The 19314-nt window shown below is 38.5% G+C and overlaps 1 protein-coding gene across 2 annotated transcripts in view; it reads right to left on the reverse strand.

Moving 5' to 3' along the window:
* Window positions 1–591: 591 nt before the first annotated feature.
* The window catches only part of opn5 (opsin 5), a 56407-nt gene continuing 37684 nt past the window's right edge, over window positions 592–19314 (reverse strand). The window contains exons 4-8 of one of the 2 annotated variants that reach the window (XR_011691075.1): window positions 10408–10578; window positions 8921–9255; window positions 8544–8788; window positions 6415–7531; window positions 592–6383 (exon numbers count right to left, since the gene is read on the reverse strand). Coding sequence is in view for 1 of the 2 variants with exons in the window: in XM_071478548.1 (XP_071334649.1) it covers window positions 7465–7531; window positions 8544–8788; window positions 8921–9255; window positions 10408–10578 (818 nt within the window). In the remaining variant the exon portion in view is untranslated. Of the gene's footprint in view, window positions 7532–8543; window positions 8789–8920; window positions 9256–10407; window positions 10579–19314 lie in introns of both variants that reach the window. The other variant, XM_071478548.1, reaches the window with a different exon arrangement.

Here is a 19314-nt window from a genome sequence, read left to right on the forward strand (position 1 = left end):
TCAGACAGACCATGTATGGGGTGCAGTTAGTGTCAAAAATGCATGGCTGTATACTGTTTTTATTCTTAAGAGCACACACTGTAATTTTTCATCTTTATTTGTACATTAGCTTGCTACTGTTTATTGTCTTGACACTGTATATTAATTGTGTGACTTTGTTTATCACTGTTGTTTTCATTTATCTACAGATTCTGTTAAATCATTCTATGTGGACGCATAAAGGTGCAAAATAAAGCCATACTACAACTTGGCCACAAAGCACCACCTTCCCACCTTCCTACCTATATTACAGGTCATACAAAGAATATGTCACATTCCATACCAAATGTTGCCATTTTGTTACATATAATAAAGACTAAAACCAACAAATTAATCTTTCAGTTCTTTCCAATTTCTCTACCCTGTTTGTGGCAATCAGCCCAAGCCTATTGTCCCTACAGATGCCAAAAATATTCCAAAAATATTGAATATATAATATCTAGTATATTTTCCTGAAGCAGCAGGGAACTGTAGTTTTTAGCAAATGTTACTGTAATGGAAGGAAATGTATTTATTGGGGACTTATTTCAGCTGCAGATTATTCCACACTCGATGCTCTCGCGAGTATTTCTGGCAGGAGGACGGTGTATGTGGGACTGAATCAAAGTGAACTACAGTGACAATGTAAACATGAAGGCACATTTTACTCAATGCAATGGTGTGTTTCCCTGATGTGTTTTTAATAGTTTTCTGGACAGCAGGTAAGTTCTGTTTGCTCTGTTTGTATTTATCAGACGGTGGATACACATACAATACTTGATAGCAGGAAAAATGATAAAATATCTATCCAACCACAGCTATGAAGACAAATTACGCTTTTTGTGTTTTTTGAGAACAACAATTAGATCCCTGTGTTAAATGAGAGAGCAGTGCTGACAGATCAGACTGGGTAGCTTCCAGTCGTAGATGTGTGTAACTATGTATGATGAAGACACCCAGGATTAATGAAGGAAAATGAAATGAATTGAAATGATATATATTTATATTTGCATTTATAAAATACAAAACAGCGAATCCAGCTACACCTTTGAGTAAAGTGAAACAGTTTATTGTGCTTTATATGTCAGTATGTTGATGGAATAGGGTAAATAAATAACTGCATGTCTTTAAATCATAACTCTTTGTCAAAATTAATAATAATCAATGACAGACGTAATACTGTGGCAGTCTGTGTAGCTGAATACACAGTTCATAGACAGGAGTGACAGAATCACACAGAAAATGTGTACAAAGTCAAAACAATGTAATTCAATGTGGTAAAAAAAATGATGAAAAACAAAAGTACTTTCATTGTAAATTGTAAATTCTGACAGTATTTAGCTGAAGACTTTTTTGGAACAAACGTAACCCTGTACATTCCTCATTGACCAACAGACTAGAAACAGACCAAAACAACTAACAACCAATACCTGAGATTCAGTTTGATGCCCAACCAGGACATCATTGTAGTCTCCACCATCATCAGCAACAGGCCAACAGTTCAGGATTTCTAATATTTATTCTGGGAAATCTTAAGGCTTGATTAATGATTATTGTTAAACTTTAGATAGTATGTATGAGCTGTGCAAACTCACCCCAGCCTGTGTTATAATGCTTTTCTTTGTGCATAAACATCAGCTGTATTGGTCCGGATTCACTGTACACAGTACAGTGTTCTCTCTAGGAAACTAAACATCACTTTCCACGTATCTTGGCCTAATACAGACCTGATGAGATTACATAACATCATCTGACTCATCAAAATAGGAAGCAAGAAATAAAAGTCTTTTACAGGATATTATCTTATATATCTACACATTGATAATATAGGAAAAGCAGCAAGTTATGAGGGTCCACACTGTATAGACATATTTGGATAATGCAGGCAGTGCAGAACTAAAGCAACACTGAGCTGGTGCAAAAGGTTTGGTGCAGCAGTGGAGTGCAGGGGGTGCAAGGACAGAATTTACAAAGAGACATGAAAATTAGCTCAACTTGTCACACATTTTCAGACACCAAAATACAAAAATACCTGTACAGTGAAATGTAACATCTTCCAATACAAAAGCCCTGCAATAAAGACTACGTTATTCAGTAAAATAACGGATTATAAACTGCATCAGATTGTACAAGCATTCATAATATTGAAACTGTTTAAGAGCCGCCGAATTTTGACAGTCATACTTTTTCCTCAGTCATGCTGAACTGACAAATTGGACGTTTACTGATCAATCTATAGTCTGATAATCTATATTTTTTGAGGTATTGAACTTTGCATTCATGAGTTATGGTTAGTTTCATATGTGCAACACCCTAAAATTGCCCTTTGTATGCGCCAGATTTGGAGAAAATCAGGTTGAAAGTCTAGCAGTAGTCAGCAAAGTACCACACTGTGACATGTTTGGACAATATAGAGATTTCATTGGCAGACTGTAGCCTGTCAATGATCTCTGATGACCACAGAAAATACAGTTGCTCCTTTTTTTAAAAGGTTTTTTGAAAAAACAATGATTGACACCAGATAATCTGAAGCAATTTCTGTCCCACTTATGCAAAACAAACACACACACAAACAAACAAATAACTAGATGGGAAAATATAGAATAACATGTAAGAGGACTTCTAATAGCAACACAAGTTGGCCAAAGCCTTGTTAGTCTTTGGAATATTTTTTACCAGATCCTCAAACGTGTATTGTATGTGGATTGTAGGTAACCAGGGCAAACAGGGAATTACAAACATATTAAGTAGGATCATAAACATATTTGATTCAAAATGCAGTATATGCTAATTATGGATGAGAATTGTCCAGAGAAAGGTTAAGTATTGGTTACTTTTGTAATATTCCCAAAGTGGTACAGAAGAAGAGGGTAAAAAAAAGGAGTCATACAACACAAATTACACAAAACAACTGATGCAAAGACATGGTGTACAAAGCCAGTGGATAAATTTAGACTTGAATAAGTGGCACTGAAGAGTTGCTAGAGAATCCACAGTGTGTGACTTGTGCTGCAGTCATAATAGAGGTCAGGTGTTTAGGACAGGACATGTCCAAACACTTTGCTGAGTGCTGACACACAGAGGAAAACACAAGAGGATCAATGTGGCATGTTTACAAAAGGCACAGCAAAACAATGACACACAACTTTCAGCAGCGAATGGAGCATCGCCTCACTAGAAAAGAAAATGCAATGAGCTGCTGTCATTTGTTGAAGAAATGTTGTACTGGGGGGTTTATTGGCCACATCTTCATCAATGTGAATCAGCCAAAAAGCTAGAATATGAAGTATAACTTTCACTTAGATATCACCCTGAACAGCTTTAGAAAATTTTGAATAAAATTCAGGGCAAGATCTGCACCTTGCTGGTGTGTGTAACTGTAACTATGACTGATTGCTTTAACATTGTCTATGACAATATTTGAGGTAGGTTCCAAATATAATGATGAAAATCGAGTAAATTCTATGTTTTCTGGTAATAGATTTCACTACACTAGTCATATTTCATTGCTGTCACATACTGCTCATGTACCTTTTATATTCGTTTGGTCAAACATTTCTGTTTGATAGCACACACCATACAAGTTCAGGAAGAATCAGTCTCTAAAATTAAGGTGATTCATATCATGAAACCAGAACACTGAGTCCAAAATATATTACTTTCTTATTGAATAAAATATTTTTTGTGGTTTAGGTATTTTTATATCACAATATCACTTTTTTCCTCCCCCCTGTCGCCAAGCGCGTGCTCTTTGTGGAAACTGTTGGGTTTTTCTCTATAATAAAGTAAGGTCTCGGCCTTACCCTGTAAAGTGCCTTGAGATAATGTAGATTATGATTTGGCGCTATACAAATAAAATTGAATTGAATATCACTATATACAATATATGGTTAATACGATTAATTTACAACCTCAAAAATCAAAGAATTTCATCACATTGATTCAAAAATCCTACTTTAACACTGCAATAAAGGTTTCTTACTCATGTATTTGCACATGCACTCTTCAATTCGAGATAAATAAGACCAGCAATATTACAGAGAAATATCCAATGGCTGACAAATCATTTCTATCATTATCTTCAGTGGTAAATATTGTCAAATCAACCAACCCAATTTCAAAGTATACCAAAGCAGCAACTTTCAAGCCCAATGGCCACAGAAATTATGTCCATACTGGATAATTCTGAACTTCAGACCTGACGTCCAATGCCAACATTCAGTGCCACTGGAGGAGGGATTGTGCCCTTTATGTAGGAACAGGGATTGTAAGGGTGTGCAGGCATGGGTGATGGATGGGTATATATTTCACATTTGTTAACCATAACCGTCAAAGTTCCCTAACCTTTAGTGTTTTGATTGCCTTTGGGTCTGGTTATGCTGGAACCAAATTGCAGCCTCAAAGAAAGTGAGTGGCGAGATGCAATACTCTTTAAATAACAATGAACATTTTCAGACTATCTGGAAGACATTCATAGTGCCGCACTCGGTTGTTCATAGGAAAAAGTATATCTTAATTAAAAAGTTCAAGCCCATGTCAGATTGTCCAATTTTTTAAGCCATAAGAATGACCAAATACAGACCCCCCATCACCCAAAAGATCCGATAGATAGATAGATAGATGTCATGTGACACTCTTGTGCTGATAGGGTTGAATTTCTGGAGCAGCTGATGTTAGTGGCTGACTGTTGATGAACTTGCAGAGTTCTTTATCATTCATCCTTAAGAGGGTTCTGATCCTACCAGTTGTGACTGAAAATACGTTGTGGTCTTCAGGTCTTCATGTGTGGTTATTACAACAACATTTCTGCATGAATTTCTTTCTGTATCAGCAGAGGATCAGTCCCCTTATTTAACCTCCTCCCTCCCCTCCCACTGGATGACAATAGATAACAATAAAAATCTTTGCCTGTCTCAATCTTTGCCAATGAATGGGGTGTCTTGCCGGGAGTGGGTGGTGGTGATTGTCACTACTTTCAGTTTCAGTTATGATTGCGTTTGCAAGACATAAGGCTAAAATAAGTTCTCTGAGTGGTACAAGTCTTCAGGGCAGATTAGATGCTACAGTGAGTTGTTTTTTAAAAAAAATGACAAGATGGGCTGGGGCTGGAACTAGCTGGTGGCTAGCTGATGGCTAGTGAGCTAACAGTAGATACAAGAGTTAACAAATTTGGTGCTGACCACACAATGTTTCTTCTAGACTGACAAGTCAACGTTGGCAATGTAGCAATAGCCACATTTACAAATAGCCTTATTAAGCAAGCAAGATAGAACATTTTAATTTGGTGAAAATCGGTGATGTATTTTTTAACTCAGGACATTGTTAGGCCAGATGTATCCCTTTGTTTCGTGTCTGTATGCTAAGCTAAGATAATTGCCTCATGTCTCTACCTTCTAACTTCATACAAAACACATGAGAGTGGTATCAGTCTTCCCAGCTAACTCTTGGTATTAAAGCAAATAAGCGTATTTCCAAAAACGATTTCTTTAATGCATCATGGGAAATATGCTGTTATTTCTGGCTTTGGCAAAAAAAAAAAAAAAAAAAAATGAAAATACACAGATAACATTGGTTCCTGAATTAACAGTAACTGTTCTTATGTCAATGGCAACAATTTTGGTTTCTGAAAGAATGACATTATCGCTGAAGTTGTTTCTTTGAATTAATATTGTGTGTCCATCCACTTCTCTGCAACAATCCACTACATATACTATATGTGTGTAACACCAAACTCTTGTCAGTGCATATTGAATGATTTTGCAAGTAAAGTGCACTCATCCTGTGTGTGTGTTTCCTGTGAAGCATTAAGCCTTGAGCTGTTTAGCTCAACTTGTGAACTCTCATCTCAGGAATAAAAAAGCTTTTGATGAGTTCTGCAAAATACCCTGAAAAGCAATATCAAAGTCTCGCTTTCACTAATTCACAAAATGTCTCTTGTGTACAACTGACGAGAACATAAGCTGATGAGATTCAGTGCCTTACGAAGTACATGCATCAAACCCTTTATCAGGAACACCACACTAATACTGGACAGGGCCTCCCTTCGCTGTCAAAACAGCCTCAGTTCTTCATGTCATGGATTCCACAACATGTTGACATGATGCTACTGGATTCAGATCTGGTGACTGGGGAGGCCACTGAATTTCACTGGACATGTCACGCTCTTGAAACCAGCCTGGACTGTTGACACAAGGCAGGTTGGGTCCATAGATTCATGGTGTTGGTACTAAGTTCTGACCCTCCCACCTGCTGCCTCAGCAGAAATCCAGATTCATCAGACCAGGCTACGTTTTCACTGTCCACGTTTGTTGAGCCTGTGTCTGCTGCAGCCTCAGATTTCTGTTCTGGTATGAAAGGAGAGGAACCTGGCATGGCCTTCTGTTGTTGTAGTCCTACCTCAAGGTCCAACATGTTGTTGATGCTTTTCTACTCCCCACAGTTGTAAAGAGCGGTTATCTGAGTTACCGTAGCATATCCGTCAGCTCCAAACAGTCTGATCATTCTCCTCTGAACTCTCTCATCAACAAGGGGTTGTTTTTGTCTTTTGTTTTTGTTTGTTTTGTTCTGAGTAAAAACTCTGCAGCCCAGGTAATCAGTTTCAGAAATACTCAAGCCAGCCCATCTGACACCACCAATCCCTCCCCAGTCAAAGTCACTGAGAGTCACACTGTTCTGATGTTGTGAACATTAACTGAAGCTCATGACCTGTGTCTGCATGATTTTATGCATTTCACTGCCGCCATATGATTGGCCGATTGGAATTCACGAATGTGCAGTTGTACAGGTGTTCCTAATAAAGTGCTTGATGACCGTTCCACTGTATACAAGCCACAGATGTAGGAGTACAATAAAAATACAACTTTGTGCTTGACGGTTACACCCAAACCAGATTTGATATGGCTCACATCAGGATTTTTTAATTTGCAGTTCAACTTTAGAAACATGTTGAAAATAAATTTAACATTTTTTATAGCATATTCACCATTTTGCAAGTTATAGCTCCACATATGACATGATTCATCTTAAGTTTTCAAACCTGAGTCGAGCCATATATCATACAACACTGTAGTAAGTCGGCCCAAGTAAGACGTGTCTTTTTTTTTTTTTCAAAGCATGACAGACAGTGTGTCTGCAATACTGAAAAACAAAGTCAAGAAGCTCACACAACATGTCACTTGTATGGTGAAACCACGGTACGAACAACATAAACTCCACAGATTAAGGAAAAACCTTGTGGGAAAGATGTGGGGGCCTGTGGGAAGCAGGCGGAATCCATCTTGGGTGTAAAATCAAGCAGCGAGACCGAGGGTGAGCAGTTGATGGTGGTCATAGCAGATGTCAGGCAGCGTGTGACTAGGTAAGTGCAGGGCACAGAGGTCAGGGAACATGGAAAACTGTCCAAAGTAGAAGAGGTAAGGGGGGGTCACACAGTCTAAAGTGTCTGTCTCACATTTCGATGTGAGCTGCTTTGGCTGGTGGTGTGTCCTTTAACGAGCCAGAGATTGTGTAGAACCTGCAGGGACATAAAAACAGGGGAGAACACAGGCATTAGTGTTTGGTTTTTAACAGAAAAACCATTCAAATCTACTTCTAACCTAATTTTGCAAGTTACGAAAACAGACAACTAGTAACAAGTAACAAGCAGTGTAACAAATATAAAACATCTGTATATGTTTCACGCACATTGATGTGACGTGAGCTATGTCTGAAATCCCTACCTTGACAGTGCACTTTATCTAGTCTAAACGAGTGGGACCTGCATTGCCCACTTTCATACTAAATTCACCTTTAAGTGCACTGTCATTCTAACAACGACATTGAGTTCACTGTAAAAATAACAATGGCAACAATGAAGGTTGGCGACCTCTTTTCAGCAGTCACAGTACATTTGTCATAAATGCCACTGGAAGCTGCAGTTCATCCTAACTGGGAATATGAGGAAATTCTATTAACTTGATATTTTATCATTTTATTTCTGAAAAATCTGTCGTTTCACAGCTAGCTAAAAGCTAAAAAACACTCACAGTGTAAAATGTAAAGAAAAAAAGTCACTGTAATTTCCATTTGAGCACAAAGTTTTAGGTTTTGGCTCTAGAGTTCCTATGATCCTCTGAGTAATGGCTCAGAGGCATTACTTTTGTGTGTGTGCTTGTAAGCCAACCAGCACACACACAAAAAAAATTCTAAAAAAAAAAAAAAATAAAAAAACAATGAAAAAAAGAATTACAAAACCTGGGGCCCTAACCAGTTGCCTGCTTTGCAAGTGGTTGGTTGGAGTAAAAATACTGATGAAATAATGGTTAAGAGTTAACTAAACAATTATATAATACAGGTTTGGTGTAGAAGGTTAGACTGTTACTGTTACCACTCTAAAAGAATTGGTGCAGCAACAAGAATTCCCCAACAACCAACAGACACACAAGTAATTTCAAAGTAAAACAGGAAGTAAGAGTCCAAAGGGCAGAACATGACAAACAATACCAACATCTTGGCATACAGGAAGGAAATAAGGGCAGTGGATTCACCTTGACTTTCTAAAATGTCTGCGTTTCTTCAGGGCCTTAAAACAGGAAGATTTTGCGCAGGAGTTTTTCAGGTCCACGACCTGGTAGATGATGGGATTGTACATGGCTGAGGACTTGGCCAGCAAGGTGGGGATGACAGACACAGGAATGGGCACTGAGTCTGGCTCACCAAATGCAGATACCACTGACACCACTGCATAAGGGATCCAAGCTATCAAGAAGCCTGCACAGATCAGCATTGCCACCTGGGAGAGGATACAAAGCAATATTCACGTTACATATTTGGCCTTAACATGATTCCTGTACAAGCGGTACTGAAATGTCTTACTTCATTCTTCTCCTTTTCTTTGCCACCTTTCCTCCAAACCCTCACCCACCTTTGTGAGTTTCATCTCAAGGTTGTGGTTGTTTTTGATGCGGGCATCAAAGTGCGAGATTTCCTTTGCAGAAGATTTGACCTTGACGATGATCATGACATAGGAGAAGACGATAATGCCGGTGGGGAGGACCAGACAGAAGAACAGGATGGCCAAGACAAAGCTCTGGCCAGACACAGAGGCCTGGGCTAGCCACCAGTCCAGTGTGCAGGAAGTCCCAAAGGGCTCCGGGGCGTAGTTTCCCCAGCCGATCAGGGGCATGGTGGCCCAGAAGGCTGCATACACCCACACAAACACCAGGCACAGGAAGGCATGGTGGCGTTTTAGCCATGTGCCTGAGAGTGAAAGAAAAAAGAGGAAGAATGATTAGTAGTGAGACAGATAATAGCTAAAAAAAAAACATTTTAAAACTTAAACTCAATCCAAACTCTCATACTCCAACCTTATCTTATAACTCTGCATTCTGAGACTAACTTTTTATAAACTGTCCTTACACTGTCATGACAATTATCTGAAACTCAGTCAAATGAAGCCGTTCTCTGAGATGTGTGTCCCTGCTTTGTTGCTAGTATCCTAACTGTAGCTGTGTGAGATGTGTGTTTTTGAACTATGAATAATTTCAGTAAGCACGTTAGGGGCAAGAGACAATTGCTGTTGTTTTGTGATTGATTTGTACATTGTGCTATCACTATATAGCCAACATTAGCATTAACAGCTGGTCACCAGTCTAGAAGAAATTATGCAAGTTCGAACTTCATTTCTTTATTCACCAAGAGCTGTCTCCAGCAGTGGAAGGCAACACCCATGCTAACTCTTGTTTTGCTTATTCCATCACTTTTTTCTTTTCCTGAAATTAGCATGCTAACCAGCTAGCTCTGGCCTGGTCAGCCCATCTCATAACTTTCCAGTCAAAGTAGCATCCAGGCTGCCCTGAAGAAGTAGCACTGCTCAGAGGGCGTATTATAACCTCTTATATTGTAAACGCAATAATAGCAAAACTTACAATCACAATGTTGTTGACTTAAAAGTGAACTCTTGACTGTGGGAGTTAAAACAACAATGAATACAATTACAATATGTTTCACATATTTGTGGTGTTAATCCTTTAAAACACTAAAAGGTTATAGGCAAAAAAAGATTATAAAAAAAAGTTTATTACTCCAAATGTCTGAGTTTTATTTAACAAATCAATAGTGTGTTCACGATTCCATGCATTTAAATGTATAACAAATTTAAATTTACAATGAAAATTACAAATAAGTAAAGATAAATGAATAAAATAAAATACTACTACTACTACTACTACTACTACTACTACTACTACTACTAATAATAGAAATAAGAAATTTGAATATTTTAACAAAGAACTTAATTAATAAATACTGTGTCCTTAAACATGAATTAATTTGTTTTGCCAAGGGAAACAGCAGACTAATATTGTGGATGGATGGATGGATGGATGGACTGGAGCGGAGATACTGACATACCGTATCTGAGATGGCATATTTTGAGATACCGGTCCAGGCTGACCATGGTCATTGTGATGAGGCTCCCGCAACCGAAGAAGAAGCCTGCCCAGCCATAGAAACGGCAGCCTTCCCAGCCGAACAACCAGCGGTGGGAAAAACTAGATACTACAAAAAAGGGCTTTCCTGTCACTGCAGACACAGAAGGGAAATGATGGAAAGATGAAGAGAAGGAATACATAAAGAGGTGTGAAACAGAAACAGGAAGGAGGAAGAGAATGGTTGGGAAGAGGAGGATGAAAAGAAGGGGGGTGGGAGTGAATAAAGAGGTAAGAAGTGGGAGTGGTGTTGGAGAAAGAGATGAAGGAGAATGGGAAATCACAACATTATTATGAATTCCTTATGTTAAAGCTTTTCAGTATTGTTTGTTTGACAAAACTGTCACATGTAAGTAATTTACACCAGTTACCATTTATAGAAAGCCAACTTTTAGCCAACTTTTTCAGTGAACAATAATTATTGATTTAAATGAATAAGTAAACTAATGACTTTGTACAAAGACAACATATTTCTCCACCACAAACCACATACAGAATTAGCATCTACTTAGAAACAAGGCATGGGTCTTTGGTAGCATGTCAGCTGTTACTTCTGAATAAATGAATGACATCAATATCATTGTGAAATGCAACTACTTTATGCCTGGTCAGCACAAACACAAATTCATATAATCCAAATGCAGTAGGATGAAAAACAAAGAAAACTCATTTGAGAAATTTTCATAATCAGAGTTTCAGACCTTTGTATCTACAACATATTTCATAAATCACGAAAAACAAAACCTGCCCTGTATAATGCTGCTGAAAAAAGCTTCAGGCTTTTGGGTCAAGTTTAGTAGACTTTCATATTAAAATTGAACAGCAGTATTCCATGAAAACTACATACTACATGAAAACACTGCACTTATAAAACAACAAGTCATCACACTTCCTGTCCCCCATACCATTAATCAAACCTTAAACTACATTTTCAAAAGACAAAAGCCCCTTTCTCCTTTCCCAGTATTTTGGATTCAAAAGATAAACAGCACAAATACATGTGACAACTTGAGACAAGAGTGCCTCATTAGTGAACAGCGTAAAGGGGAATGACATTTCAGTAAAAAGCCTCCAATTGATCCAAAATGCTGCAGCACGAGTACTGACAGGAACTAGGAAACGAGATCACATCTCTCCTGTGTTAGCTTCTCTGCATTGGCTCCCTGTAAAATCCAGGATAGAATTTAAAATCCTCCTTGTCACCTACAAAGCCATTAATGGTCAGGCACCATCGTACCTTCAAGAGCTTATACTTCCCTATTTTCCCAATAGGACACTTTGCTCTCTAAATGCAGGTCAACTTGTGGTTCCCAGAGTTTGTAAGAGCAGAATGGGGGCCAGAGCCTTCAGCTATCAGGCTCCTCTCCTGTGGAACCAGCTCCCAGTGTGGGTTCGGGAGGCAGACACCCCCTCTACCTTTAAGATCAGGCTTAGAACTGTTCTCTTTGATAAAGCTTAAGTTAGGGCTGGCTCGGGTATGTCCTGACCCATCCCTTAGTTATGCTGCTATAGAGCTAGACTGCTGGGGGATTCCCATGATGCACTGGGCTCTCTCTCTCTCTCTCTCTCGACTACTTTATGCCACTAACTTTTTCTTTTTCTCTCCCATAGTTTCTGCTTCTCCTCTCTCTCCCTCTCTCTGTCCTCATTCTGCAGGTCTCTCTGCCTCGGGAGCAGCCTGGTGTACTGGTGGATCCAGATCCACCAGTACTCATCTTTACTATTAACCACTGTTACCTGTCATTATTATTGATAACACCATTACCTACACAGCTGTTCCTGGTCTCTCTCTCTCTCTCTCTCTCTCTCTCTCTCTCTCTTTTCTCCTCTCTCCTCCCCCCTCCCCTCCTTTTTTATCTCCTCCTAAACCCAACCGGTCGAGGCAGACCCCCCCACCCTGAGCCCGGTTCTGTTGGAGGTTTCTTCCTGTGAAAAGGGAGTTTTTCCTCCCCCCTGTCGCCAAGCGCTTGCTCTTTGTGGGAACTGTTGGGTTTTTCTCTGTAACAAAGTAAGGTCTTGACCTTACCCTGTAAAGTGCCTTGAGATAATGTATATTATGATTTGGCGCTATACAAATAAAATTGAATTGAATTGAACTGAATTGACAACAGTGAAGGACTGCTGACTGGAGATATAAAAACCAAGGGTATGCTAGGAATTCTTGTAGTAAAGCTTCCTTAAATGCTCCTGGCCCCTAAAGTGTGAATGATATGCGAGCTACGGTATTTTCATGAGATTAGTGTCAGCTGTATCCATTAAGGTAGGAGTACCCTCCATACACAACAGTAGCTCCAGTGTACTCCTTAGTGCAGCAAACCACAGTGAGTGCCTGATTGTCGCGGTGTGTTTCAGATGGGGTTCTTCCTGGAGAGCTGGACAGGCCAAGAGCCATGTGTCATGCCAAACCCAAGCGGCATAAAAGGGATAAACATCAAAACCTCTCGAGGCAAGACTGCATGAGGCATGATGAGCCAAATGTTTTCTTGGAATCACTGAAAACCCAGCGGGGCATGTACACACGTTTGCACATGGTTGCTCACATGTTCAGAGGCTTAACAGCAATAGTTGTGAGTCATGACAATTACTGCAAAGACACTTTGTGCTTTACAAATCAGGCAACTGTTTTGTTTGCCCTTTGGCTTGTGTAGCCTGGTACCAGCGACCACTGATGTTATTTGGCTTGTGTACAATGCAGAAGGTATCATCACATAAATGGAAAATACCTGTAGTGACAGAGCTGAGATGATGACGAATGACCTGTCACTCCCAGCAAACACATATACACCAAGTTCATTTGGGAGGGGTGAATTTTGTGTATGCTTCACCTCAACCTCACAATAGCCTTGGGCGACATCCTAAATTAACTAACTCGATACAGTCCAGCCCAAACATCGTAATATTTCTCGGGGGGAGGGTTATAAAATAATTATATTATATTTTATGTTTCAGTTGTGTTTTTTTTAAATAATGCATAATTGCATTATTGTATTTTATACTTAAGTTATTTTTAATAATATATAACTATATTTAGTTTTGTTTTTGTTATATATATTTATATTATTGTATTTTATGTTTGGGGTGTTTTTTAAAAATAATATACAATTGTATCATTGTATTTCATATTGCAGGTGTTTTTCATAATATGTTATTATATTATTGTGCTTTATGTTTCAAGTATTTTTATAGTATGTTATAATATTAATGTACTTTATGATTCAGCCATTTTTTAAATAATATAGAATTATATTATTGTATTTTATTTCTCAAGTGTTTTCCTATAATATAGAATTATATGAATGTATTTTATGTTTCAAGTGTTTTTCCATAATATAGAATTATATTAATATATTATAAGTTTCAAGTGCTTTTTATAATATAGCATTATAATATTGTATTTTTCATTTTGGGTGTTTGACTATAACACTGAGATATACACTGCACCTAAATGTGGGATATTATTCACTGTAATCACAGCAGAGACGTGTTGAGAACCAGACTGTCATATTGCCCCCGCCCGTCCTTCAACGGTCCTGTCGGAAGCTGCAACTTTATGTACACCAGAACTAAGAGGTCTAACTTGCTTCGCTAGAGATTTACTGCCACAGGGATTGTTGTAGACAATCGTTTTACTTAAGTTTTAATAGGAGTTACCAAGAGCAATAGTAGAGTTTCTGGCAAGAAGAGCATTAGGAAAGTTTGTGGCTTGGCTTGCTACTCGCGTGATGGGACTGGCTTTTGTCAGCTGGGGTTAAATATTTTGCATGATGGTGGCACAAGAACAGGATCACTTGGCTCCAAACCACACTGCGATTAATTCTCTAGGGATCATCAATATTCATAGTGAATTAATGAAGTGATAATAATGAGTTTTCATCAGTTTTAATATTGTAATTGAACCAAGTGTTTGTCAAGCGGAAATACTGACCTGGTCGTAGTGCTTAAGGAAAGACTGGCAGTCTCCAGAAACATCCTGAGGACCATTAATATTTATACTAAATTGTATGGTAATCAGGTCAGTAGATGTCAAGATGATCTGCCTTGGACCAAAGTGTTAGACGGAAGCACAGACCAACTCAATCAACCAGCTGAATGACCTTACCAGTCTTAAGTCCTGAAGGACAAAGACTAATATCGATGATGGAGAATATTCATAATGTTAATGTATCTGGCCTCTCTTGATCCGGAGAAGGTCTGCTCTGGTTTGTTCTACGTATGTATGGACAAGGCAAGGTTATTCTCAGCTTTCACTGTTACTTTTATTAATTCACATGTGTGTTTTTGTCTTGAAAGGGCAAGTGGTAGTTTTAGACACCTTAAGAGACCAGTTTCATTTAGTACATTATAATTTTCAGTGATGATCAGGGAGAGCACACCATGTCCTGGTAAGCCCCACTAAAAGGCTTAAGGAGAGAACAGGTCAACCAAAGACGGATTAGAGAGGATTAGAGCACTAATGCTGACATCAAGTATTATGCAGAATAAAGAAATATGTAACAACAAGTTTCAATTACATGATTTCTGTTCAATAACATCGAAAAATATACTTTTTCAATAACTACTACAAAATTTTTACTTTCCCAACTGAATTGTTTAAGTAAAATAACTATTTATTGTAATATACGGCAAGTTTATGTTTATGGAATGTTTTATAGATAAATTCTGTAAAAAACAAATGTATTATCTATCAGACTGGTCCATGTATCTATTTCTCCATCTTCATTAAAGTCTGTTTTGTGGTCCGCACAAGAGCCATCAAAGGAGCAAAGTCAGCAGTGTCAGCGGGTACTGACATGGTTCAGTTCACAATCAACACTGTATATTTCTGTCATAGTGCAAAGCTGCTGATATCGTGTCTCAGTTTTTTTCCTGGGGGTTATCAGTAACATCCATTTATTTGTGTGTCTAAAAGCCATAGCATCTAATTTAATCTGTCCATAGGGCGTGACACAAGATCACAGAAAAAACACACTGACTGCCACGGGGCAATTGCTGTTGTCATGATTAGTATGTAAAGAACCGAATGAACCGATCTCACATCACGGACCACATAAAGATTTTCAATACAATTCTCATAAGAAATGTAAAACTTCACTTTTCTGTCTTTTTTATTCAGGGCCCCGAGGCTCTGGAGAGGTCTGCCCGAGGACATCGGTTGGGCTGAGTCCGTAACCTCTTCTAAGACTCTTCTCAAAACAAACCTTGATCAGAGAGCTTTGCCTGGTTTTGCTTTCTCTTGAATTGTTTTATTTTTCTTATAATTACTCTGTATTGGTTTTTATACACCTGAGTGTTTTAATTTTTTTTATCTGTTTTTCTTTGAAATGTATTGATTTAATTGATTTTATTTTTGCTGTCTTTCTTGAGCACATTGTAATGCAGCTTTTTAAAAGTGCTCTATAAATAAAGATTATTATTATTATTATTATAATTCCCCACCTCCTGCACCATCTGTACAGTAGCATTAATTGTTACTGAAAGTCAGATTATGAGTCTGAAAGTAATAACATTTCAGGCCAAGTTATGTCCTTCTTGAGACTCTTGACATCATTTATACCAATACATGTATGTCTGGTGTAATAATTTCATAAAGCAGTGACAATATAGATTCACAAAAATACAATTTGCCTGACTATATTGTGTTGTCACCTACAGCTGAGGCATTTTGATGCAAGTAGATCAGACCATTAGTTTTGAAAAGACTAAAAGTCAGGGGAAAGTTATTACAAAAAACCAAGAAGCTGTTGGGATATTTCAGTCTGGACTAAAGTGGTGAACTGACTGACTGAACGTTTCAATCCCTAAAGACACACCACTAGTTGCCAGCTAAAAAAGCAACAGCCAGACCAACTAAGAAACTCCTTGAGCTCTCTCACAAGTTAAAGGCTCCTAATAGGCGAGGAAAAACTGGTCTCCAGCAGGACCAGATAAAGACCTCATGACTGTCTCCAAAAGATCAGAGTGAACCTCAACAGTAAGGCCAGCAGCACAGCTCGCAGGCAAGTGCCCGCTGACTGAGTGAATTCAGCTAGTCAGGTGGGACCATTACCTGAAAGGCTGCCCACCTGTATTGTAAGTGGTCAGTGGGGGTCATGTGTAATTCTAATAGGCAGGGCAAGGGCTGGTTATTTACAATTTTCCTGCTCATATTGCAAAATGAGAAGTAAGCACCTCTGACCTAAATTCTTTTGCTGAATGGTTCTATTCAAAGGGAGCTTCAGACACTAGTGCACCCTAGACTTCTGTTAGGTCCCTCCCAGTCAGTGAAGTTACAAATGCAGCATATGTCCTGTTTAGACTCGGCATTGACATGTGTCTCATGCAATTTGATCACAGCAGCTCTAAGTACATCAGTTCACACCTGGTATTAGAATGTGTCTCCACAGGTGTCATGATTTTTTTAATTTTTAACCAATCTGATTATGACAGACAGGTCCAGTGTGTGTGTGTGTGTGTGTGTGTGAGAGAGAGAGAGAAAGAGAGAAAGAGAGGGAGAGAGAGTAGAGCTTGAAGGGGCTGAGCAAGCCATTGCACTGCACATGGTTCTACAATGAAATAAGATTTTAGCCATCTGAAAAGATAAAAAAAAAAACAATATAATATCAATATGTGTCGGTCAGTGGTGACAGCATGTATGTCTCAGTGTATGGGAAACAGGGTGCCAAGTGTAAAAATATATTTTCATTTCATAATGAAACTGTGACGGGACAAATTAGACTTTGACAGAGGATGTCAGTTGAAGCAGTCCTTCAGTGTGGCCCATGACGCATTTGTGTTGACACTGCTGAAAGAATGTGGCCACATGTGGCCCAGACCGCCTCAGGATGTGTTCTGAGGGATCAGCTCTCTAATGCATCCTCAATGCGTCCTGGTTGCAATCGCAATACTCCACTTGTAAGTATGTCGACGTCAGGAGATGTGAGGACACAGTGGACACTGACAGACAATAACCGCTCTTTGTATATGGACAGCAATATGTGTGTCCACAGTGCTGGTGGCCAAATCAAACCACTCATGAGTAGCTGCTGTCAGGCTGAGACCACCAGTCTCCTTCACTTTCAAACAGTCACTAAAAGAATACTACTAAATATCCAGTGAAGTTATATCACAGTTATCAGTGGGTGCATATGTTGCGTTATCCGCCACAGAGGAAAAATTAACCTCTTGCTCTGATGACAGGTTATGTTAACATCACCTGTATGTTACCAGATCAGTTATCAGTTATCAGACAACCACAGGTCTCTCAAACAGGGTTCAGAGATGCAGCCAGCTCTGAACCCTGTACAAAAGACACTAAAATGGATAAAGTATGAAAGTTAAACACCAATTTTCAAGGTTTTAGCCACAGCTCAAATCAGTTGTCCTGCTAAGAATATGATCCCATGCAGTGTGAAAGTTAAAGATAATGCCGATCATGAACTTGCAAGTGATTGGCCACACATCTGTTTTTAAACTGAAAATACTATTTTCATTCCATGCCACAGCCATGCTTGTGAGTAAGTGTTTAAGAATATACAGTTTGTGCTTATTTCTTCATCCATCAGATGATTGTATAATCTTGCAAAACAAAAAAAAAGAAAAGAAAAAAAGAAAAAAAAATGGATGGTTTCAAGTCTTACATTGTGCAAAGCAATGTGCAATGGGAATGAATGATTGGTACACCATGCTCGTGTTCAGTGCTATGAAGGGAAACTGGACTTAGAAGCTGGGAATTTCCAGGCAGTGTGAATTTCAAACATTGTCCAGTGGGCTTGGGGGGAAAAAAAGGGCATAATTTTGCTTTTGATCGTCGTTGTCAGGGCGAGCTGCAAGACAAGACAGACATTTTTTTATCGCAATAAGCTTTGCTGCAGGACTCCAACACCTGCCGTTCCAAAGAGACTGTGTTAGCAAGCGCGGTGGACCAGCCTCCACCTCTCATCATCTCACCACCGAGGTCTGTCTTTGGAATAACAAGCACTACACACACTTCGTATGCAGACATCAAAGCGACAAAGATTACTGATGAAAATATACATTGCCTTGATATTGGATTGGTCTATGAAGGTAAATACCTACATCTATTTTTTTATGTATTATCTTCTTGTGGCAGACATATTTAAATAGAATGTTTTCTGATGGATTATATAATGGGATTTATTTACTCTCATGTCAGTGTTGTTACAGCAAGAATGCTGAATGGAAAGGTGTGTTTTATGGAAAGCACTTCGCTGACGCAGGTCTGACGACAATGAAAGAAGAAGAAAGATGGAAAAGTTAAATGAAATAGCGGCTGTGAAAGCCTTAATGGAGGGCAAAAAAAAACCTGAATGTGCAGCAGATATGGAACGATAACAGTCCAATATTCACTTTCGTTAAGCGCTGTTTTGCCATTCAACTAAGCTTTTTGCTTGAAACTGCTGCCACTGAAAACAAGGTTGATGAGACCAGGTGATGTTGAACCACTGAACAGTCAAGTTACAAACCATAAAACCAAAACAATGAGCTAAAAGAGGCTGAAAACTTCTAGGAAACTGCAGAGTTAGTCATAAGTCTACATAATAAATACAATAATAGTATAAAATATCATAAATATCATATTATGTTATAAAATAATATTATAAAAATAATATAATAAAATGTAATAAAAGTAGTCCAGCTTTAACTTGCATTGATATTCAATATTAAATGCTCAACACTTCTGTCATTAATTTTTATTAAAAGTATAACATGTACAAATGCAGATTGATATTCTTATCCTCTACAGTTCTGAATTGATTCACAAATGCCTAAAATGAATTTTTGTTTATCATTAATAATATTATGTTGACAGAATTAAGTGCATATTCCACAG

Source organism: Trachinotus anak, unplaced genomic scaffold (assembly GCF_046630095.1).
Source record: "Trachinotus anak isolate AG129_WGS33_773 ecotype Australia unplaced genomic scaffold, CSIRO_AGI_Tana_v1 ptg000005l, whole genome shotgun sequence".
Lineage (NCBI taxonomy): Eukaryota > Metazoa > Chordata > Actinopteri > Carangiformes > Carangidae > Trachinotus > Trachinotus anak.